General features: G+C 38.2%; 2 protein-coding genes across 2 annotated transcripts in view; one reads left to right on the forward strand and one right to left on the reverse strand.

The window, feature by feature from the left end:
* Positions 1 to 154: 154 nt before the first annotated feature.
* LOC110460119 (short-chain collagen C4-like) lies at positions 155 to 2712 on the forward strand. The gene is made up of 4 exons (XM_021512854.1): positions 155 to 818; positions 1249 to 1320; positions 1831 to 2296; positions 2367 to 2712. Exons 1-3 carry the CDS (start codon positions 596 to 598, stop codon positions 2292 to 2294), a joined length of 759 nt encoding a protein of 252 aa, XP_021368529.1. The 5' UTR covers positions 155 to 595; the 3' UTR covers positions 2295 to 2296; positions 2367 to 2712.
* An 85-nt stretch (positions 2713 to 2797) lies between these two features.
* The window catches only part of LOC110460116, a 38122-nt gene continuing 16175 nt past the window's right edge, over positions 2798 to 24744 (reverse strand). The window contains exons 9-28 of the mRNA XM_021512849.1: positions 22939 to 23718; positions 21917 to 22146; positions 21267 to 21392; positions 19880 to 20038; positions 18580 to 19207; positions 17975 to 18154; positions 16823 to 17040; positions 15823 to 15931; positions 14581 to 15131; positions 13853 to 14069; positions 12991 to 13113; positions 12393 to 12571; positions 11966 to 12128; positions 11204 to 11302; positions 9758 to 9875; positions 7246 to 8365; positions 6337 to 6501; positions 5613 to 5768; positions 4416 to 5039; positions 2798 to 4001 (exon numbers count right to left, since the gene is read on the reverse strand). Of these exons, the coding sequence (XP_021368524.1) occupies positions 3753 to 4001; positions 4416 to 5039; positions 5613 to 5768; positions 6337 to 6501; positions 7246 to 8365; positions 9758 to 9875; positions 11204 to 11302; positions 11966 to 12128; positions 12393 to 12571; positions 12991 to 13113; positions 13853 to 14069; positions 14581 to 15131; positions 15823 to 15931; positions 16823 to 17040; positions 17975 to 18154; positions 18580 to 19207; positions 19880 to 20038; positions 21267 to 21392; positions 21917 to 22146; positions 22939 to 23718 (6194 nt within the window). The 3' untranslated portion in view covers positions 2798 to 3752. The remainder of the gene's footprint in view (positions 4002 to 4415; positions 5040 to 5612; positions 5769 to 6336; positions 6502 to 7245; positions 8366 to 9757; positions 9876 to 11203; positions 11303 to 11965; positions 12129 to 12392; positions 12572 to 12990; positions 13114 to 13852; positions 14070 to 14580; positions 15132 to 15822; positions 15932 to 16822; positions 17041 to 17974; positions 18155 to 18579; positions 19208 to 19879; positions 20039 to 21266; positions 21393 to 21916; positions 22147 to 22938; positions 23719 to 24744) is intronic.

Genomic DNA, 24744 nt, shown 5'->3' on the forward strand with positions numbered 1-24744 from the left:
TGACAATATAATAAACAAGCTTGACCTGACTTGACTTGACTTGACTATGTGGCGCAATTATGATCATGTTTTTTTATGCTGCAATTAATTATCACGCATAAGCTATAAGAATATATATATTTGGCATAAACGAATATGGAAAGCAGGAGGCAGAGAGGGAGAGTGGAAGGAAGGAAGGAAGGGGGAATAAAGGAATGACAGAGGGAAACAAGGACACACATATTGAGAAAAAAGATTAAGAGGAATAGTAGGAAGGAAAAAAGATAACACTGAGGGAAGCAAGCAGGGATGGAGGAAGGTGAAAGGTTAAGAAGGAAGAAAGGAAGAAAGGAAGAAAGGCAGTGTTATGGAACAATTCTTAATTACAATAATGAGGTAAAATATGAATAACAAATTCTACGAATAATTCATATAACGGTAGACATGTCAGGGTCCAGAAAATACATTTAGGCTATATGGAATAGGCGATTTTGGAAGGAAATATGTTATGAAATTTTTAACGTACAACATGAAGCCACACATCGTATGATAGCATTGTCTTATCTACGTGCCCTACTATCAATAATGACCTATATCTGGAGCGATCCGCGCAGTCATGGCTATCGTTCAGACAGTACTGTATTTGTTCTTCATCCCGTCCCTACTCCTCCGACACCAGACATGCGCAGACAAGCGGATCCTCCTATCCGACCCGAACTACGTCCTTCACATCGAGTCCAGTTTTGCCGAACTGAGGGCTAAAGTGTATGCTCTCCAGAATGAACTCGATACGCGACAAGATACTCTGGACAACCTAGAACCAACACTTCCCCTTACAGGTAACTTTATGTGACGTCATGTTTGTTTTGTATCAAAGTGAGGTCATCTGTCCGTTTTCTATTACATTGAAACCTGCCTTTACTGACAACCGACTTTAAGGACACTCTGTTTTATCCGACATAATGTTATGGTTCCAAAAACAGCTTTAACATGTATCTCACAAGAACGACAAACTCTTGTATTCGAAGACATACTTATTTCGCTGATATACAGTCGACTAAAATTCTTTATTGAGCTTCTATTTGGTGGACATAAAGGTATAATATTATTTGTGATTTCTCCTTTTATGTAAACATATAATATATAGCTATCTTTAGGATTTGCGACTGTTTATATACTATTGAGTGAACGAAATATGAAAGAGAACGTCCAGGAATATTTTTTTTAACATGTTTAACACTTTTTGATTTTATCACATTATATTTGTAGCGTCCGGAGCCACCTACGTCAGATGGGGACGAACAACGTGTCCCGGGAATGGAACGACATTGGTGTACCAGGGTTAGTCTCTCATTTTGATATATGTAATCCAAGTCTTTTGTGTTATTGTCGCATCTGCCGTGGCTAGTGGCGGTGTGGCGGTATCCTAAATTTAAATACAAGAATGTACTACATAAATTATAACTTATAGTGAATTCTTGCTTGCATATTAAATTATATTTACTACAAAAACCTTAATACAGTCGCTTTATCACATCCGTATCACAAAGTAACATGTTGAATTTATAAAATAGGGATATTCTACACGAATAAAAATTAAAAAATTAAAATATGTCTTAGGATATTGTCCATTAATATGTTTTAAGATTAAAACGTACGGACGAAAAGGTCGAAATATGTTTGTTGCGCATATGATTTGTCTGATGAGGGTTCTTTTGAATCAAAGAGCAGGTTTTTTTCTAAACTTTACGACTATGGTAATTAAAACTGACATTAACGTCTCTTTCAACCACCAAATCTATTTTTATCTAACTAGATCTGGTACAGTAACGATGTATGTTTCACCACCAGGTGTCGCTGCTGGGGCTCTCTACACAGATACGGGCGGGGCAGTGGAATATGTCTGCATGCCATACAATCCAAAGTTTGAATTCACAGACTACACGGACAACGAGGCGCATCTGTACGGCGCCTTGTACGAGTCAAAAGTGTTCAGCGCTACCAACTCTGGGGACCGGGCGCCATGCGCCGTCTGTCATGCCACCATCCGAGCGTCCCAACTCATGTTGCCAGGAGTTAGCGCATGTCCTTCCGGTTGGACCATGGAATATCATGGTATCTTATCATCCGGGTACCGCGGCCACAAGGCCGGAAGTCAGTACATATGTCTTGACGCGGCTGCTGAATCTCTGGCGCCGTTCAGTAGAAACGCTGTCGGTAAATTACTATACAGGGTTCGCGGGAAGTGCAGTTCTCTCCCGTGTCCGCCGTATTCAGATGGACGATTATTGTCGTGCATTGTGTGTACCAAATAAGGATATTCTTTATGTATAAACATCGATTTTATATATAAACACAGTTATTATTTATTATTTACATTTTGTCAGATATTTGTAGAAATAAACGTACACAACGGCCATGATAGGATCAGCTTCCTCCGTATTCTTCGTTTGCAACAGAAAAAGTGAGCAAAAATGTTGTTTTTCGTTGTTTAAGACGTTTGTGTTATCGAAACAGCTTATTTCGTATCAAGACATTATCGACATGAAGTTGGACCGGAAAATTAAAAAATAATGATAATACTAATAATATTTCATGGACCGAAAGACAAATGCACAGTGTGAGCGGAAACATTTGCCCTCCACGGAAACATAAGAGATTTTATGAAAGCAATATACGTTATTATTGATTATTTCGGTGCCCATGTCAGTAATAGGTATTGCAAAAGTTGTCGACATTGAAAAAGGGGAATTGTTGTACAGATTTTACATTTTTTTCCCAGTAATTTTTGTTAATCAAAAAAAAATAAAGTCTGGAATAGAATTGCAAGCAGTTTATTACGTTTTCAGAATGCAATTTATTCTAGTTAAACAATTTCCCGAGATAAAAGTGTATGCAGAAAAAGATAGGCGTATACAGTACTTGGTCGGTGGTAACATAACTTAAATCCCTGGAGTTCATTTTATATTAAAAAACACGTTATTATCATTTTGTATTGAAAAAAACGTTAATTTTAATTCATATTTGAAAAGTAATCAGAATCACATTCGTCTAAAAACCGAATCAAGTTTTTAACTAACACAATTTACATACAATCACATACATTGAAAAAAACCCCACATAAACAAATTATGCTGCAGAAATAAAGTAAAACGTAGGATTTTATTAACTGGAGGTTCACTGTAACCCTTGCCCATCCTGTTAGATTCATGGTTCCATGGATAGTTTAATGCGCCCGTTTATTTAGTACACAAGCGTATATAATGCAAATCGTCGTTTCCGAGATACAATTTACTGGAACAAAAGACACGTGTTTTGGCAGTCATTTTGTACATTAGGCTGGCATTGGTAGCAGGCTAACTTTGTCGTAGTGTTAAATTTTGTGAATTTGAACGAATTTGGCTGATATATTATATTCTTAACTCATTAAATAGTATCTATAAAGTGATGTAGTCGGGAACTGCGCAACACTTTCTTAGCTTATTGCTGGCACAGCTCTCTGATTAGTTTGGATTACAGGAAGAACACATACTCCCATCACACGTGACATTCGTAACTAAAACTCGGTGGAATTCGAGAGAAAAAAAAAGTGTCACTAAAAAGGATGTTAAAAGATGCCACAGTTTTCCTTGTGTGGCGCGTAAATAAGTTTATGAACTTAAGTAAAACATTTATGGGAATCCATTTTCAAAACGAGAGTTTTTAGAAGAGCATTTTGTCTGTAACGTAGGTCTCTCGATATATATACAGAAGTTGACGATGACGTCATCACTTTATGAGACTATTTCTTTTCTGATTTTTGTATGAACGACCTGCAGCATGATCAGCTTTCGTGCACTGTATTTGTCACCCAGTGCAACAATTGTACCCCGGTCGTGACTCATGGTGACGTAAAACACGTCAATTCCGGTTGCAAATGCGCAGATCTCACTTCCGTCTTCAAGTCGCCAAAGTCTAATTGATCCATCACGGGAACCAGATACCACGATTTCGCCATCTTGTGAGACCGCCGTGCACCAAACCTGGCGATAAAAATGTAAAACAAGCTCATTTATCTATAGAATTCGACGACACCACTTTATCTTCCTTTGATAACGAGAGGTTGTGAGATGGTCTCCATATTTTTGAATAATTAACAACATACTCTTATTTTGACTAAGATAATCGTAAAAAAAAGGTAAGATTTACATGGAAACACTTGACAAAAAGTAAAAGGAAAATAACTAAACTTTAACTATATTTTTTATTAAAGTGATATCTCCCAGGCATCCTTGCGTAACCTGCTGTCAGTATGTGACCAGAATGTGAATATGTTAAATATATGACATTAACTTTAAAGAAGACATCATCAGTGGACTCAGTCTTCGTATGACCTTAAACGATGCGAGAGAAATATTAAGTTGGGTCAGTTTTAAGGAAGATAATAAAGTCTTTACCTCATCTGCGTGTCCGGTCAAAGTCCTGGTCAGTTGTTCCCTGTCCATATTCCATATCTTCAGTGTCTTATCCGCTGAAGCCGAAATCAAGAACTTCTTGTCCACTGAATGCGCCAAATCGGTCACTGCCGAAGCATGTCCATGTGATTCCGAACCCGCCAAAAGATTGCGACGTGTTTGTCCTGTGCGCAAGCTCCACACAACGAGACTTCCGTCTCGTAGACCAGTCACAGCCTCGTCTCGAGGTAACAAAACAGTACATTCCGAGAAAGCGTCCAGTTTTATGATATTCGGGTTTTGTATTACACCAGTTGCCGTCGACATGTCGAACGTAAGAAACTCGATTTGGTTGTCGAATGTGTTTGTGAATCCAGCAACGCAGTACTTGTCATGACTGGAAAGCGACAGGAAGTTGACGTAATCATTGTTGCCGACTGGAGCGTCGTATCTGACCTGCTTCACTATCTGGTTGCCCATCAGGTCCCACAGGGTGATGGTGGTTCCGTTTCCAAACTTGTCGGATTTAGCAAAAACGACGGATTCCTTGTCATCCGTCAAACATATAGCTGAACAGGTATCGGAAGGTCCCATTTCCAACGGTCTCCCCGTCACAAAGTTCCAAACCTGTAATAGAATATAAAAAGTAAATTAAGTTAAAGCAATATGTTAAAATATATATACTTTAGAAAGGAATCTTGCCTTTGTCGATTTCACGGGGTGATGAATTAAGTTGGTCTTGTGACAAGTTTTATGAACTGTGAACATTGAATTTTTATCAAGACCAATTAAATTAAACCCTCTTAGATCGACGAAGAAAATGTTCAATTTTAATATTTCAGTAACACATGTTTTTAACACTATGTATTGTGGAAAGTCTACCATTAAGTGTCATATATATTGGAGCTTGTACAAGTCTAAAAGGGTTGTATCTTGACGTTAAGATATTGTCTGTAACCAAATATTAGTTGTCTGAAAAGATTATTTTCATTGCACAAAAATACACAAACAATTAAATTACTTATGTAAGTATATACATGAATAATAAATATAGTACGTCCAGTTATTGAAACGACCAATAAATAATTGCGGGAAGTATTACAATATGAAAATATTTTCATTTAAGTTTTCGTAACTTCAGAATTTCGAATTCTCCTGTTTCATTTTTTGGTCGAATTGTATTTCGTGACTGTCGCTTACCTGGAGTTTTTTGTGCGTGACACCTTTGCCGATAGAGAACGCATTAACGTCTAGGTCGGCTTGTACGGTCCCCACTAAGAGACTGTCGTAACAGGCCAGGTTGAGACTGGACGATCCAACTGTGTCCCCTTTCATGATTCTCAACAGTTCTCCTGTCTGTACATGTGACAAAAAGTTTAACACGATAGATATATCTGAACAGAACTCAGAATTTCCTACTCCTACTTTTGATAATTTCACTTGCATATACGTATTCAATTTTAAGGTTTAATATGGTTGCTTACTATACTAGGTAATATGATAATATTTATTTTCAGAAAGAAAATATTAGAAAACAATGGAATTAGCTTATTATTACAATCAAATAATATTTATTACAAATGTATAACCATATTTCGTGGAGAGAAAGTTACAATATCACAACTTACTGTTTGCAAGCGTTTATATTTTGCGAATCTATATTTTAGAATGTAATCGACGGGATATTTATTCACGTTTCATTCAGACTATCGGTGTTCTTTTCTCAAAGGATAATTGTTTGCGCAACATTATAACTTCATGGCGATTAACAACGCGAATTTAGGCGAAAATAACCATCAATCGAGAAAAGGTTCACTATTGTATCATAAAACAGAGCAAATACTGTAAAAAAAACTTTCGTCCATCTTGGGGCTCTTCAGGCGATTTGCTATAAATTCTGCGATGACGTCACGGTATTTCATACCTGCATGTTCCAGACTTGAGGAGGACCCGACGAAGACCCTGTGACGACACTTGAGCCATCATCAGTCACGAAGCAGCAGTCGACCCTGACCTCTTCTCCAGCCGCCCCGGGGGTAACAGCCAGCGGCGAGTAAGACATCTGCCCGAACTGACCTCCAACTTCGACCTAAGCATTATAACATTCAGTTGTTTTATTGCTTCATGTTGTATTTAAGGTATTATAATCTGTTTGTTCTTTGCTAAATTTTAATCAGTGAAAATCGCTTAGAACATAAAACATTATATGTTATACTTTTTTAATATTGACTGCAGCTATAACCTTTTCTAGCTCTGTTTAAATACTTTAAACGTATTTATTTTAGCGCACTCAAATTTCAGAGCATTATCGAATTTCAACTTATTAGCGCAACGATGAAATGGCACATCCGAACTATATGCAAAAGAGAACGGTTCGATTTTTCACAATCATGATTTAAAACAATAGTTAATGCGCTAAAATGATATCACTGCTGAAATATATACACCTACAGAATGTGTAACCTTAACATCATCTATGCGCGATCCTGAAAAATCCCTTCAGAAACTTACACAGACACAATTTATATGAAATGATGTTCTAGTATCACACTGACGGACACATTCGACAAGCAGTGGCACGCGGATACATACCAGGTCACATTATGTTGTTTTTTGACCAAATACCTGTTTTTTTATATTTCTTTACATTTCACTGTATAACTACGATTGGTTTTATACGGTATACATACACATGACAACGATATTTTTTATCAAATATTGTTGTCATCTTTTCATATGATTAAATTTTAAATAATATTATCTTATATCGTTTCTGACAATTTTAAGCGCAAACAGATATAAAAGTAAGAATCTTTATACACAAAAGTCATACCTGATTCTTATATGATGTTGACGAGGAAAATCCTTCCTGTTTTAATGTGTTGCTGGTCGTGTAGTTAGAACAGGTCTCATTATATCCCATAGGAAAATCATAATCCGCTGTGGTCGACTCTCCATGAGCTTCCGCGCTGTTACCCAGGAAAGTCCCACCACTGCCACCGATCGTGGTTAAATTTATGTTAGTAGCCGATGCGGAGTGCGAATACGATGACGATCCACCAGCGTCTACCAACGACGTCGATGACTGCATTGTTCCGGAATCAATTAGACAGGTCGTTGATCTCATAGTACTGGAGTCCCAATTCGATTCTTCATTGAAATTAGAAACTTCTTGGTACCTATCATTTACCAGTGTTACACCAGATGTAGAGGAATAGAAAACTTTGGAGCTATTGACGGTGGAATTTTCAATCGACTGGTTCGCAGAGCTAGTTTGTAATGATTGCCCACCTGATGACGCGGCGTTTGAATTACCAGTGGTCGAGTAATAGGCAAAGGCTGAACCCCCTGCATTTTGATTTGCCTCGCTATTTCCAATGGTTACTTTTGCTCCACCACTGGAAGCAGCGCAACCGTTGTCTTCATCACATCCACTGATTGACTTTGCCATAGAGAGACTAGACACCTGTAGTTGACTGGTGTTTCCTGTTACCGCCCCACCGGATATGACGTCACCTGACACTTTAGCACTTGAGCTAGTGCCACCAGTTCCACCTCCCGCACCACTTCCGCCACTGGCTACATTTCCTCCATCGAATCCAAATTTCGCTAGATCCAAATATCCACCATTTCCACAACAGGGTAAAATTCCAGGTTTGCATTGCCATAAAGCCCAAAGCATACTTGCTGCAAAAGCCAATGTTCCTAATATAGTGCCAATCAAAGCGCCTGCCCTGGGTCCTGTCTCGGTCGCTCTCATTGGTATTAGATTGGGCGCAGTAAAAGCTGATGCAACAGCTGGTAAAGATTCCGGAAGAAGTGCGCCCCCGCCGTCCGTACCCGGATTTGTACCATCCCCAATGTTAATTTCCTTACTTCCGCCATAGGACCTTCCCGCCACACCGCCACCTCCGATATCGGGTGAAATGTGTATATAGCCATCATATCTACCACTGAAATAAAAGAATAGTATATTCATATCTGGTGATTTTAAATAAATCTATGAATGTCGCGATTAGAATTCTTTGTTGGTATCATTATCTGCTAACAATAAATTTATAAAATCTCGTAATATCATAGTGCATTTTCACACATTGTTTTTGTCAAATTTATAGTAATTGAAATACCTTTTACCTTGATGTGTCAAGTACATGCTGGTAGTAAGTACGAAAGAACTCATTAATCAGTGACTCCTTCCCTTGATGGTACCAGTACGTAATGGTAGTTAGGGAGTCCTTACCTTGGTGGTACCAGTACGTAAGGGTAATTAAGGACTGCTTACCTTGGTGGTACCAGTACGTAATGGTAGTTAAGGACACTTAACCTCGGTGGAACCAGTACGTAATGGTAGTTAAGGACCCCTTACCTTGGTGGTACCAGTACGTAATGGTAGTTAAGGACCCCTTACCTTGGTGGTACCACAACGTAATGGTAGTTAATGAGTCTTACATTGGTGGCACCAGTACGTAATGGGAGTTAAGGACCCCTTACCTTGATGGTACTAGTACGTAATTGTAGTTAAGGACCCCTTACCTTGGTGGTCCCAGTACGTAATGGTAGTTAAGGACCCCTTACCTTGGTGGTACCAGCACGTAACGGTAGTTAAGGACCCCTTACCTTGGTGGCACCAGAACGTAATGGTAGTTAAGGACCCCTTACCTTGGTGGTACCAGTACGTAATGGTAGTTAAGGACCCCTTACCTTGATGGTACTAGTACGTAATTGTAGTTAAGGACCCCTTACCTTGGTGGTACCAGTACGTAATGGTAGCTAAGGACCCCTTACCTTGATGGAACTAGTACGTAATTGTAGTTAAGGACACCTTACCTTGGTGGTCCCATTACGTAATGGTTCCACCAAGGTAAGGGGACCTTAACGACCATTACGTACTGGTAACACCAAGGTAAGGGGGCCTTAACTACCGTTACGTGCTGGTACCACCAAGGCAAGGGGTCCTTAACTACCAGTACGTAATGGTAGTTAAGGACCCCTTACCTTGGTGGTACCAGTATGTAATGGTAGTTAAGGACCCTTACCTTGGTGGTACCAGTACGTAATGGTAGTTAATGAGTCTTACATTGGTGGCACCAGTACGTAATGGTAGTTAAGAACCCCTTACCTTGGTGGTACCAGCACGTAGCGGTAGTTAAGGACCCCTTACCATGATGGTACTAGTACGTAATTGTAGTTAAGGACCCCTTACCTGGCTGGTACCAGTACGTAATGGTAGTTAATGAGTCTTACATTGGTGGCACCATTACGTAATGGTAGTTAAGGACCCCTTACCTTGGTGGTACCAGTACGTAATGGTAGTTAAACGGACTCTTTAGTTCAATAATTCTTACCCTGGAGGTACCAGTTCATAATGGTGGTCCTGGACGAAGCTTGTGTCTCCTGTCACTGTAAAACCGGCGGTGTTGGCGAGGTATTGATCAATAAGCCCCATGCGGTTATAGTAAAACCCTAAAAAGAGGTTCATTTATAAACTAAACGTCATGTTGTATATAAGCATCGAGACTTTTAAAAATGAAGTCAAAATAAACTTACAGATTAATGATTATTGTATTTCTTTCATTGTGTGTTAAATGGATTAATTTAAGATAAGAGCTCAAATCACATAAAAACGATGTTCAGAAATAATAAGGTAACACAATGACTTTTTAATTGTATCACTGAAACATCATAAATTGGACACGGTAGCGCATTCCATCATTTTATCCCGCCCCCCCCGCCAAATCACTCACATCATTTTATCCTCTCCCCACAACCCCGCCCAATCAATCACATAATTGTATCCCCTCCTCCAACCCCGCCCTATCAATCACATAGTTTCTACAACAGACTAATCAGATGCGCCAAGGAAAACATCACCGAAGAAGACGAGACAGAATACAAGAAAAGAAAGAAAACACGGAGACCCCAAGCTCTTCAATAGTAGCAGCATATGAATTTGGATATCTTCTCTGCTCGTCTTCACGATGAGGGTATGAAAGAAAGAATTCCGGTATTGCAGGTCCCAAATAAATCGCCTCATAAGATCATAACATACACACAATTGGTCTAATCGGCTATTAAAACCGACGGGGAATGGTGTTAAATCGCTCAATAATATACAATTCATTAATTTAAATTCAATTAACGATTAAAATATGCATATAAAGAATGAGATACAGAAGGTATATTTCTTACATTCTTAAACAGACGCATTAAAACAAACATGCAGTATTTTATTTTGCGGTTGACTATATAATACAATTATGGACTTCAGGAGAGGGCTACCCATTATTTACAGTCCTAGTCTGAGTAATATTCGTTGAAGCCTAGGACCGAGATGATCATTACTCAGACCCGGTCCGTAAATCATTAAATACCGGAACTGAAGTTCACAATTGTTATATTTAACAAACTCATCGCTTACGTCCTCTATTAATCACTATTAATAAAATTCTGTCATAGTCCAACATAATCCGTAGGATTCATGTATTTTCTTGGGATCAAGTGAGTAAAACATTTTTAAACTCACCACATGACGTGTTTCCTCCAATCGGAAAGATTGGTAATTTCAAAAGACAAAATTGGATTTTTAGGATGGGGTCTGTAAGAAATGTACAGGCCTGAATATAGGATATAGGAAATAGCCTTAACTATTTTTCTATTCGTACCACATGTATAAACTCGCCACATGATGTCGCTCCTCCTATCAGAGTTAAGAATTAGCAATAGACATAACATTACCATGTATATGCTGTGAATAATACGTTACTTACAGAAGGTATACATGTATAACTTACCTCCCAATAGACCATAGAAAGCGTTGTTGACTCCGCCGTCTGATGACGGTCGGCCTCCCAGAAACACGTACTTCAGCCGGTCGAAAGAGGACTGTGACCCTATCGAATGAAGTTTAAACGGTTATCAGGTAGACCTATGGCGGAATAATCCTATAAGGAAATACTAAACAAAACGGTAGTGTTTATGTTACATAATTCTTACCTTTCGATAGCACGGTATCTATGATATTGTAAAAGTGTTCATTTTAGTGGAATCTGACATTTATATATATACAATATTAGTACATAATATAGCATATGCATGTTACTGACTCTCATGACTGAAATACATGTACTGGAATAAAACGTATAACTGACAATATACCGTTAAGTGTCATCAGTCTCGTCTCTAACGCTCTCTGCACCCTTGGAATATTTTCATAATACAATTTAAGGTTCTGTACATGTTACCTTGAGGATGATAAAATTAGACTGGTTTATTCCTTTGATGTTTATCAAAAGAATCGTGCGGCAGCGCAACGGTTAAATTGAACGGCTTAAGGGTTGCTCCTCTGTAACCTTACGATGGTATCAGTCAAGCGATTGGTCAGTTTTTAATGCCTGAAACCAATTCAAAGAGCCAAATGTGTGCCTTGAATTTTGTCATGACATAATACAGGGGTGCAGAGACAGTAAGAAAGCATAACCCCTGGACATTTTGAAGATGACTTGATGCGGGCTCCTAAGTACCAGTCACAGTTTTATGAGGGAATGACACTATACCATCAATTGTCGTTACGACCCCGTCGACCTGGAGGCGGGCTCCTAATTCGTCCCTGTAAAAGTGTACCACGTGATACTTTCCATCGTTCAGCCTCTTATCGGCCAATGTCAGTGTCTTCACGCCAGATCCTGTGTCATAGTGAGCCACCACATTACCGCCTTCCTGAAATACAAATGAACCACAAATATGTACGTGTTTATCGTTGACAAAGGATTCAAAATAAATTGATTGTATTGTAGTTGCAGTGTTCTAATGTAAAATATAAATAAATTGATAAATAAACAAATAAATTACTCAATGTGCGTTCCAAATTGATAAACATATAATATCAATAAAATCAGTTTACTGAGTGCATATTTTTTTTTATAAAATACAAAAATGATATATTTAAGATATAAGAAATAAGCAAATGTCCTGAAATCTCACCATACGTATCACGATGTACTCCCTTCCCGAGGAACTCTCCAGCCTTACTAGGGTGCCGTCTGCTCGCTTTGTCATAAAGCCGAACACAAGAGAGTCCTGTGATGACGTCACATCCTGTTTTAATGTGTAGGATATCACGCCTGGCTGTTCTCGCTCCCCAAAGTAAATCCCAATTGGATCTATCGTTACAAAATATTAAAAACAAAACAATTATTTCGTTACAGTGGGCTGGATAGGGGGTTTAAAGTTACGGTGTTGCAGGGCAAATTGGCCTCTTAATGAATAAGTCCGACTTTTGTAAGACAAAACATTTTGATTTAAAATTATTTAAATTGATTTAACACAAAAAAAAAATAAAAAAATGAAGAAATATCAATCTTTCTACAAGACGGGCAGGTTAAAAATTCTTGAATTTCCTAGCAATGTTTTAAGGACTGTTAAATACAAAAATTAAATAGACCTACTACATTTTGTTTTAGATATATCCCATGTTTATATCGTACGTTTCTTAAAGCGAGGTGCCAATTTCATCTATCCTCATATTGTTAGCGTCACCATTGAAGAATAGGGAAGTTAAGGTGAGTTACTCTTGACTTACGCAGGCCGCAGTGTGGTCCGGAATACCCCGTTTCCTCACAGTCACATTGGTAACGGTTAACTCCGACTCTACATGTGCCGCCATGCTGACAGGGGTCCACTGGGGGACAAAACCCAGTGATGTCTGCCGATAAACAGATAAACACACTTACGTCAGTTTTCATTAAAAATAATGGCATAGAAGAAATAAATTGAAGATAATTCCTAGTGACTTCAGTTTTTTGTAGTTTGAAACCTTGCTATCAATGCACAATAACCATGCACCCCTGTCATATTTATACTGTATCAGTGGCGCAACCAGAGACCTATCTGGGTGGTTTCCAAATTTCCAGGAGGGTTTCCATGTGGGGAATAATTGAGGAGGCTGGGGGACTTTCATGAAGCCCCAAAAAACCCTCTGGATCCGCCAATGTGTATAGAAGTTAAGATATCCCTCGTATTATTCTATTTCCACAAAGAGAACGGAATGTGGGACAGGCATCAGGTTCTTTATACTATATCAGATTTACTTTTGAAGTCGTTAATCCTTGAATATGCGAAAAAATGGTAGTGTAGGATAAGAAGTTACAGAAGGACTTGGTTATTGAAAAATGGCGCTCCCTGTCATTCACAAATCGGCATGCTGGAAATGCGATGCAGCGACTTTCTAATGGTGTATGAACTATATCTTTCAGGATTTCTAACATATAATTTGTTTATTGATTTCATCAAACATTTGTCTTAAAGCATAGATTGTCTAAGTCTAGGATATAAAGAAGACATCCTTTCCAGGTTTGCCTTCTTTGTATTATCCCGTCACTAAATATACGATTGAAAACACCAATTAGGTATTTATTACTAACAAATCAAATTGGTTTTCTTACCTTTGCAACTCCCCAAGATCACGGAATTATCCTTTGAGTACGTGTCAAGATTGGGTCTCCCAGAGTTGAGGTAAACGGACGCGATACACCCCATGTAACCATTGTCAGACCTCAGACTTTTCTTTACAATGGAATTGGTGATGTACATGTCCCGTGGGAGTCCTCCGAGGAACAGGGGACGGGTTGGCTCCAGTTCAGCCCGTATCGGTACTAAATGCTGAAACGAAAAAAGGAAATATTAAAAATAAGATAAAAGACCAACCACATTAATACATCGGAATACATTTCCTACTTCATACACTAAATCAAAATACGAATTATACCGTTCGAATTTTTTCATGATTAATTATCGATCAGCATGACAAAAGCGGTGAACCATCACTTATTCACCGAAGACTGTCTAATTGTTTGTCCGTCAGATCTTCGATTGAACGTGAAATTAGTTAACACGTTTAAATGCCTGAAATACATTGAATACTCTCCGTGGAAAGAAGTTAAATGATAGAACAAAAGACATACCAAACTATGACTTTTTTCGTCATGATACATCATATATCTGATGAAGAAGATAAATTGTGACGTCATAATTTTGTATGTTATTTCTTCGTCTAGTTCTTCGTTTTCTTATTTGCCCATAAAGAAAGACATGAGGTCGAAATATTAATATTGTGAATGACAATTGTTTTATCATCTTTAATGCATAAGGTAAAACACTGCGGTAGTCTAACCTCGATCTCGTCCAGTCGGACCTGGTAGAACCGTTGATTGTTTCTTGTTGTCCCCTTTACCTCAATACTATGCCACTGGTTTTCGTTCACTGATTTTAGTTGCAAACTCACAGTGTTATTGAGGCCGGTATTACACACAAAAAACGCTTTTCCTTGTACAACTTCCATGGCAATGAATTCCCCATTTCGTCCTTCGTTGAAAAGAAGCAGACCATCGGCCTGTCCTGTTCTGAATTTGAACTTGATGTGGAGAGCTGTCGAGACCGGAAGTGTGCCAAGCTCAAGGTAGGTTGCCCTTGACGACAAGGTCACGGGGTCATAGATGAGTGGGTCATACCCGTCCGTAGGTGTTGAGTTATACCAGGCGATTCCAACATTAGGAATAGCATGTAGTCTACTAATGATGTCGATGTCATCGAAGTAAACATTCTGCATGTAGCCAATAAATGGAGGTAACTGTCCATCAACGTTGATCCCTGTTCCACTTCCGGTTCCGCTGCCAAGATGGATTCCGCTGATGTCGATGTAGAAATCATCTCCTCGGAGAGTACCTGTGATTGGACATATAACAGACCAACGGTTGTCATGAATTTACCTTATCATATCTTTTACATACAAATCACATGCTGTCATTTATCTCCGTGACAGTATTGCCAGTTTTAGAGATAAACCAAAATCTTTTGTAGATTATTTCTTATCAATAGGAAGAAAAGCAGAATGATTTAAATGATCGAGAAAGTCTAGGAATGCAGTTGTTCATTAGTGAGCTATTAACAGCAATTCTGGTAATATAAAGATATTTTTACCGTAGCAAAGACAATAAACGCGAGTCATGTGGTACGCGTTTCTTATCCTAGTGTGAATTTATATCGACTAGTGCTGCCATGTGTAATGATTTAATGAAACTATAGTAAAACATCGTTTCATTTGCTACGTCACGTTCGGCCAATATATTTCACGGTTCATTTTCCTCTTTTTCTTCATAATTCCATTGTAAATTTCCTTCCATTTATCGCCAACCCTTTTATAACGCCCCCCCCCCCCCCCCCCCCCCCCCNTTTTACTGTATTAGAATACTGAAGATTAAATTATTTTCGAATGCAAAAAAATAGTACCCAGTCTGTTTCATACGTTCAAAATGGACGAGACTTGTATTAATGGATATTGAGGCTGTGACTGAAATGTGAAAACCCGAAGAATACCCAAAAAGGAATGTCGCAACAGCAGTCATGCGCCACCTACCGGATATGTGAGGTCGCTGATCGACCCAGATTTCCAGTCTTTCGTCACGTCGCTGGATGTACAGGTTGTGCCACATGTTATCGTTCAGATGGGAACCGGTAGAGTGAGTCTGTATTAATGTATATAAATATACATTATAGTAACTGCTCAAGGGAGCCAAATCTTATATAATTAAAAAAAAAACAGGGGGCGGAGACTCGCATATATATACCCCCATCCAACAAATCTCACTAATGTCTGATGATGGATGATACTTTATTTTAACAAACCTGTGACCTTTGATCCTTTAACCTTGACCGGCGTTATATTGATGAGCTTCACAATGGACGATTTAAAAAAAAATCCAAAACATCACGGGAAAGTGTTCTTCAAAGTTGAAACGATTTGCCGCCGTGTCGGTTCGTTTTTTAAGGCGATGAAATATTATGGAAAACATGACACTATTTGTGGTAAATATTGATAACGTTTCACAAAGTCACTGTTGCATTTGATGTATGGTTCACTTGAAGGACATTGGATTCGCGAGAGTAACTCTTTAACCGAGTTCATATGAAACCTTCTTCGTAAGATGATTATTGATTTTTTTTTACATAAGTGATTTTTTTTTTAAATATTCCATTTCTTTGTGTGATTTGATGTTTATGTTTCTGCAAATAAATGTGCTTTTTTGCTTTGTTGTCACAACCTTATTTCTCATAACATTACTTTGCTTTGACCTCGATTTACATGGCGGGTGACAGCTATGAAGCGGGAGACGCTTATCCTTCTGGAACACCTGGTTCTATTAGCACTGTACGTTTTCAAGCATGCCAATGTAAATATTCGCTTTGTTTATATTTTGCCCTATTAACATCGATTTCGATTAATTTCACCTTTTTACGCTTCAGTATTCTCGTTTCTTTTTTTTAACCATGACTTTGTATTTTATGCTTTAATAAAGTATTGACCAATTTAGTGATCAATTAATTGTATAACGTGACTAAAATGATTGTTGACTTACGTCTGTGACGCCGTCTTTGTATACCGTGACTTTAACACTTCCGTCGACTAGCTCTCCTTTGATGTAATCTTCCGTACTGTTAGAGTAAGTCTGGAACAGTATTGCCCTCGGGAACATTGTCTTAAATCGCACTGCAATGTCGTTAATGTACGACTTCTGTGGGTCCTGTTTACGGTAAACTGCAGCACTGCTTCCGGTAAAGCCACCGACAACCGCAACTGCAAAGTGTGAATAGAAACCACACAGACTATAATACCTTACGAACAGAACATGATCAGACGCTATGGCAATGGGACAAACAAATCCCTGAGAGGCAGGTAGTCATGAAATGCTACGTCATCCATTGCTGTCTAATATTATATACTTGAAAATATCTCGCTATTCTATTGGATGGACTCCCTACACGTGATCAATATTCAAAAACTCATGTAGATTTCCGGTGAGTATCAATTTCTAAGTACAGTTTTTGTGTGAATCTTCATATGCTTTCAGACTTAAGACAACAGTTATCTGACTAATAAACATTTTTCTTAAGTTTTTAAGTTTTTCTCACATAAAATGATGTTGTTTTGGTCAGCATGATTGTATTTCTTGACTAAGATATACGATTTGAAACCTACAAAAAAAACGTCAGGAAAACTTACATTCAAACCATTTGATAATAAAACAATTTTTTACTACTTTATTTTAGAGAACATAATAAAACATTTATTGACTTTTGTAATGTTGAATATAATTTGATATGAACCTGACAAACTAATATTCAATAACTGACCGAGGCGATTCCAGCCTCAGTCATTATAAAAGTTTTTATATCACATTTCACATCATATTCACCATCACTAAAGGCAACGATTGTTTCATACATGTTTTTCCTGTTGTTTGGCCCTAAATAACTCAAATTGTCGACGGGCCGTAAAATAGTACAAAACAAACAAACAAATCAAACATGTTTTCCAGCAAATCTACTTCTATACTTTGACTTTTGGAATGATATACATCCTAAGATAAGGTTTACTCCTCACAGTATTATACAATAAAGGTCAATGGATGTCAGCTCCCTACTGGATCATCAACAGCTGTTCCTTCTTCAACAAATATGGATACACACGTTTTACTTTGGTTTAATACCCCGACGTTGTGATGACTTACGTTCGGAACACGTTTGGCCGGTATATCCGGTGGCAGTACAATCACATTCGAACACGTCAAGACTGCTGTAACATGTTCCACGCTTACATGGGTTTCTACTGCACGGGTCACTTGACACACATCCGGGACTTATACTTGGGTCGTCAGTAGGAAGTGTTTTTATTCCCGGCAAGTCGGTAGCTATAATGGATAACAAATAATGATGCAGATTATACACATTTACAAGTCACGTGACAGTCACATGACTGTAAAAATCACAAACAGTGTATATGAATAATGATTTATTCATCATATTTGCTTTTACTTAAATATAATCACTTCGATATGATATCAAAGTCAATACGATATGATGAAACGTTTTCTTACCATTATTTTACACCATAAACGTATCATGTTTCATAAAATATTCATTTCATGAAAATGTTTATCAATGTTACATTTTCTAATTATGTCTTGATAATTACATTTTTAGTCATTTTACTCATAAACCTAAAAATATTGTTTTCTCCAACCTCCTTCATGAATCAACTAATTAAATAGACTCAGTATTTAATTTATTATCAGGGAATTACTTTTAATATAACACCGCGGTTATTTCCCCTTACCTGTGGCTGTTATGATAAGTTGCATCAAGCAGCCGTTGAAACCTTCGCCAGACCAGATGTAAGGGGGATAACTCGGTAAGCCACTGATAAACTGACCGCCATTAAAGTTCCTCTGGTTCTGTGTGACCGGATCAAGGCGCTCATGAACGATATTCCTGCCTACCGAAGCCGTAAGGACGTTGTTGACAACAGTCAGTCTGACCAAATTGGTTTGACCATTGCTGACTGTGCCGGTAGATATCTGGCGTCGCCGAATATCACCCTGTCCAAAGTTGAACAGCAAATACACCTTGCCGTCAAACAACTCTACTCCAAGGAAGATTTGAGAGCCGAGTCGCTCAGCGAACCAGATAAGACCTCGCCTGTCAAAGGTACGGAAAGCGAACTGTACCATTCCGTCAGTGGTGAGGTCAATGTAGTTTCCTATCTTCCATGCGGACGAACGAAATGTCGCTTGGTCAAGCAGCGTGACTGTCTGGCCGGGTGGCGTAGGGGTGGTCGGAACGCTGGGGCCTAAGGTCACATCCGGGTTGTTATATACTGTCACACGACCGTGTTTGGCACCAAGAGTTTCAGTTTCAGATATCAGGTTCATCAAAGTGTTAGAAGCACCCTTCCTGTACTCGACCTATACGAATTATAAAGTTTGAACTTCACGAACGCTGTTAAGCCGTCAAGGGGACTGAAGTTCCTTTTCTGACAGCCACATCAACAATTTTTAATTTTAATTTTGGTATCATTTATATCGTTGAAATCAGTGAAATTGTTTTTTCAATACCATTTATTAATATATCTATAGTATAGAGGATGTTTAGCATAGACAGTGAGCTTCCGAATTCATTCATAATGCATACATAAATTACAGAGAACAACAGAGTTGGAAGCATCTATGAATAAGATAAGGACAACTATTGGAAAAACGTACCTATGACAGGGCATATGAGATGATTGGGAACTTCAGAGTAAATGTAGTATGCATTATAATATCGACAAGTCTGAAACATTGAGTGAACTGCTTTCACTAAGTATTGACAATGAATGGAAACTGAAAACTGTTAAAAACTGATATTTACCATTTTGACAATATTTCATTCTAATAGAAAATAAGATTTAATTTTCAAAAACATTATATAATCAATAAATATAAAAAGATCGTAAATATTGTTAAATGAATAGAACACTTATCGTTAAGGGAGGGTCAATGGTATTCAACGTTACAATCAAGATCGTAATAATAAAGATGACGTCACCAGTCACCACGTGGGCAATGGCACCCAGAGCTGATATGAACACGACCTACCCCGGTCAGCTGTCCGCCGAAGTCGGTGGTCACCTGACCTCGGGTGTATAAGGACGTTTCTGGCGATCCGCCCACATACACATCGCCCGTGGAAGCCAGCTGCAGTGTGCTCTGGTATTCCGTCTCTTTTGTCAGTTTATTGTCGATGTAGAATTTAAGCTGAAAAAAAAGAAAACAGATGTTACATATATCTACTTCTGATATCAAAATTACAAATTAATAATACAATCTTTCTGGGGCCACCGTCTATCTATGCCCTTAGATGTTGTGGGGTTGTTTTTGTTTTTTGCTTGTTTTTTTTTGTTTCGGATGTTAACTACTCGCAGTATCTAAGGATCCCTGGAAACAGGCACCTAGGTAGCAGACAAAAACCGGTTTTGTTTTATTTTGTTTAACGTTCTATTAACAGCTAAGGTCATTTAAGGATGTGCCTCCATGTGTGTTGTGCATGTGTGTTTGCATGCCGGAAACAGGGTATTTTGGTGAATTTGCCTCCTTGTGACAGCACGGATCTGATGCCGTCTTTATAGTGCTATCTCACTGAAATACCAAGATATCAAAAACAATCTAACAAGCTTCAATCTATCCCCCTCAATCGACATGTTTAGTTTATTTCAGAAAAAAACCCTAGACAGTTGTTTTTATCTATTTTCAATGTGAATTGTTTTTCTTTTATAACTACTAACAAAGACTAAGGCAAATTTTCCTCAGATTATCATTTTCATCCGCTATTGTTGTAAATGTTATTTATTTTACTAATCATCAACAGAGAATTTTTTAGCTGTGATTTTAGATAGATTATATTGTGCTTTTCTTGGACGCCTAAAAGTGAGTCATTAAATGATACAAGAATTGCAAATATTGAAAAACTAAAAACAAAACACCGTTATACTGTAACTATTTTATACACAGAATTAGATATGGACGTACTAATATCACATATACATATCTATTAATATTTCGAAACATCTTGTTAAAAACATGATTATTTGACTAAATGCATCATAAGGGTAACTAGCATGGACACAGCTGGCTTCAAAGCTACAACCTCGGTATATCACATTTGTTAAAGCAATATTTCATCTATTTTTTCAAATGTACTTTATAAAAAAAGCAAAGCAGTTTGAATTCCGTTGCGTTTGACTTGACTTATATTCGTTCAAAATGATACTGGTTTATGCATGCCCATTCAACTTTGATAAATTCTAATTCGAATAGAAGTACAATACTTTCACTACTTAATGGTTATGTGTAAAATAAAACATAAAATCTAATGATTAAAATCGTCCATATACCATTTTTTCGGCGCAAAGATATGTATCGATGTTAAATTCAGGTAATGTAATGACCTCAATGAAGAAACCGGGGAAGTGTCCTCTATACTTACATGTCGACCGACTCGCACCAGCTTGAAGTCATGCCACGCGCTGTCTCCAAGGTTATGCTGTGAGGGTATTTTTAGCATCTGTGGAGATCCTGTATCGCTGTCTATACCGAATACAAGATGGCCACCCTGGATTAAACAAAGAGGGGTCACTTACTGAAGTATTTATCGTAATCATTACATTTCCTTCTTTGTGTCCTTCTGTTCTACCTATTTTGATTTTCAACAAATGAAATCTAACGTTATCAAAACTGAGATAGCGTTATAAGGTTTCAGGATATTCAAAAATAGCGGTTGGTCATTAATTTGAGGTTACAACTCATTAAATTACCAACAATCAAATCATAATGATTAGTTAAGTCATTTTATAAATTAGAGTTGTGAAGTTCAACACATGGCCAAAAACTAGATGTTGCACCCTTCATGCATAGAAATAGGTAAATCAGCGATAGCTGTACCGATTTTGAAAACAATTTCTGCATTTGTATATTCTTTGAAAGACATTTCGTCTCATTAGCCATCAAATATTTACCCGTAGTCTGTGGATATCACTATATGACCTAAGGTTTAGCAAAGACATAAAACACTTCACAAACAAACAACCCTGTTCCACACGTTTTACAGTGTATGTATAACAGTTTCAGTTGTTTTACCCTGAGTGCAAGATACAGCGTCTGTCCGGCTCGTCTCTCCATCCAGATGAGGCCGTCCTGGCGTTGGGTTCGGAAGCGGACGGCGAACGTTTCATTGTTTGGTGTCTGTTGGATGATATCCGGGTACTGCCTGGCTAGATTACTGAGGCGATATAACACGTATCCACCTATCCCCGGGAACTGCACGGTATAACGTATCACTGCCTCAGGCGTCGGCCTCGGCTGTCCCGCTGGAAATACATAACACTCAATTTATACGGGAGGAATGTGATTTATTTTTTGCCTTTATATTTTTTGTTCGTTTTGATAGTTATGATTAAATATATATTTATTTATATTTATTTCGATGACAAAAGTTAAAAGAACCGCTACATAAGTTATTTGTTCTGGCCAAGAAGAGTTCTACATCAGAGCAAGTTTTGTTTATACAGAGAAGATCCTCTATTATATGTATACAGTGAAGATACAGCAACCTACTAAAATTCTGGCCTAGAGTTATCGACCTTGGCATGGTATCTATCTTTCATTTAGCTGCGGGAACCGAAGCTTCTATGTCCGATTTTTTTTTATTATTGTTATCGGACCATAGAAAAAAAACGGACATAGAAGCTTCGGTTCCCGCAGCTATCTTTCATTTTGATACTCTGCATTTACGATTTATAATTACACGTAACTACTTTGGGAAATTGAAGGATCAGTAGTGAATAGTTTCTGAAATTGACTCATAAAATTTCTATCTTTCCCTGTTTGTTTATATTTGTTTCCAAATCCTCCTATTTCATACATTGTAATACAATAAAGTACATTGCAAGTGGTATTGTAAATGGACCAGTTCTTTGAAAATCATTTAATAAATATTTCATCATAGTGTTAAAATAGCAATAAAGTAGTTTAACTTGATTGTACTCTTTTCCTTATGTGAGAACAAAATTAAATGAATAAAGAAAGAAAGAAACAGACAAATGAATAAATAGATTTTACGTATTACGCATTATCATATTTGTTCAAGACTGTATACTAACTCAATCCTGACGTACGACTACATGTTCCTGTGAGAATGGCTGGATTGCTGGTGTGTCTTCTTAGATCAGGTGTTTGACTATTGACGTAGACTGACGAAAGACAGCCAACAAATCCGATCTTTGAATGGATTGCCGTCCCGATGGCGCTACTTCCCTTTATCATACTGACCGGCACGCCCCCTAGGTACATCTGAGTGACATTAAACGCGGGAGTATTAAATGTGCTCATGTTATTGATTACATTATCGACACGGATGGAATACTTTGATTGTCCAACAGCTCGTTCCTGTTCCCTGACCTCGATGGTGTGCCACTGGGAGTTGTCCACGAGCTGTGCAATTCGCCGGGAATACTTCCTGTTATTTCCCAGAAACCCAGCCAACACGTGACCTAGGACGATCTCGATATAAAGGAGCATGCCCGTGCTATCCTCACAAACCATTACAACACCGGTGGATCTGTCCGTCCTTAACTTAAGCACGACGTGAAACCTCTGCGCCGAAACCGGAAGTGCTATCCTAAGGTATGCGTCTTGCGATAAAACGGTGATTGGATTGAAGACCGGAAAATTCAGAATGCTTGATGACGTCACATTTGTGAACCAGTCGATGGTAACGTCTGATTGACTCCTAAGAACGTCGAATACGTACACGCCGCCGATGTTGACGCTCTGCATGTAGCCACTGTACGGTAGGAATCCTGGGACGCTTTGAATCCGCCGGTAATTTCCGATGTTAACTTTGTCGATCGTGAATGACGGGTAGTCACTGTCTAGATAGCCTGTAACAGAAATGCATTGTGTCAGTTTTACACCTGTCCAGGTAAGCTGAGAGTAACATTGTGCCAGTATTATACCAGTCCATGTAAGCTGAAAGTAACAGAAATACAATATGTCGGTTTTACACCTGTCCATGTAAACTGATAGTAACAGAAATGCATTGTGTCAGTTTTTCACCTGTCCAGGTAAGCTGAGAGTAAAAGAAATGCATTATGTCAGTTTTACACCTGTCCAGGTAAGCTGAGAGTAACATTGTGCCAGTATTATACCTGTCCATGTAAGCTGAAAGTAACAGAAATACATTATGTCGGTTTTACACCTGTCCATGTAAACTGATAGTAACAGAAATGCATTGTGTCAGTTTTACACCTGTCCAGGTAAGCTGAGAGTAAAAGAAATGCATTATGTCAGTTTTACACCTGTCCAGGTAAGCTGATATTAACAGAAATACATTGTGTCAGTTTTAAACCTGTCCAGGTCAGCTGATAGTAACAGAAATACATTGTGTCCGTTTTTCACCTGTCCAGGTAAGCTGAGAGTAAAATAAATACATTATGTCAGTTTTACACCTGTCCAGGTAAGCTGATATTAACAGAAATCCATTGTGTCAGTTTTACAACTGTCCGGGTAAGATGAAAGTAACAGAAATACATTGTGTCAGTTTTAAACCTGTCCAGGTCAGCTGATAGTAACAGAAATACATTGTGTCAGTTTTACACCTGTCCAGGTGAACTGATAGTTACAGAAATACATTGTGTCAGTTTTACACCTGTTCAGCTCAACTGATAGTAACAGAAATACATTGTGTCAGTTTTACACCTGTCCAGGTCAGCTGATAGTAACAGAAATACATTGTGTCAGTTTTACAACTGTCCGGGTAAGATGATAGTAACAGAAATACATTGTGTCCGTTTTTCACCTGTCCAAGTAAGCTGAGAGCAATAGAAATACATTGAGTCAGTTTTACACCTGTCCAGAGGTAAGCTGAGAGTAACAGAAATACATAGTGTCAGTTTTACACCTGTCCA

Source organism: Mizuhopecten yessoensis, unplaced genomic scaffold, assembly GCF_002113885.1.
Source record: "Mizuhopecten yessoensis strain PY_sf001 unplaced genomic scaffold, ASM211388v2 scaffold10323, whole genome shotgun sequence".
NCBI lineage: Eukaryota > Metazoa > Mollusca > Bivalvia > Pectinida > Pectinidae > Mizuhopecten > Mizuhopecten yessoensis.

Excerpts from the sequence above, each read along its gene's own strand:
- LOC110460119 (XM_021512854.1), top strand. The coding sequence starts at position 596 with ATGGCTATCGTTCAGACAGTACTGTATTTGTTCTTCATCCCGTCCCTA. Across the intron at positions 819-1,248 it reads ACCAACACTTCCCCTTACAG|CGTCCGGAGCCACCTACGTC; the intron begins GTAACTTTATGT and ends TTATATTTGTAG. Across the intron at positions 1,321-1,830 it reads AACGACATTGGTGTACCAGG|GTGTCGCTGCTGGGGCTCTC; the intron begins GTTAGTCTCTCA and ends TTTCACCACCAG.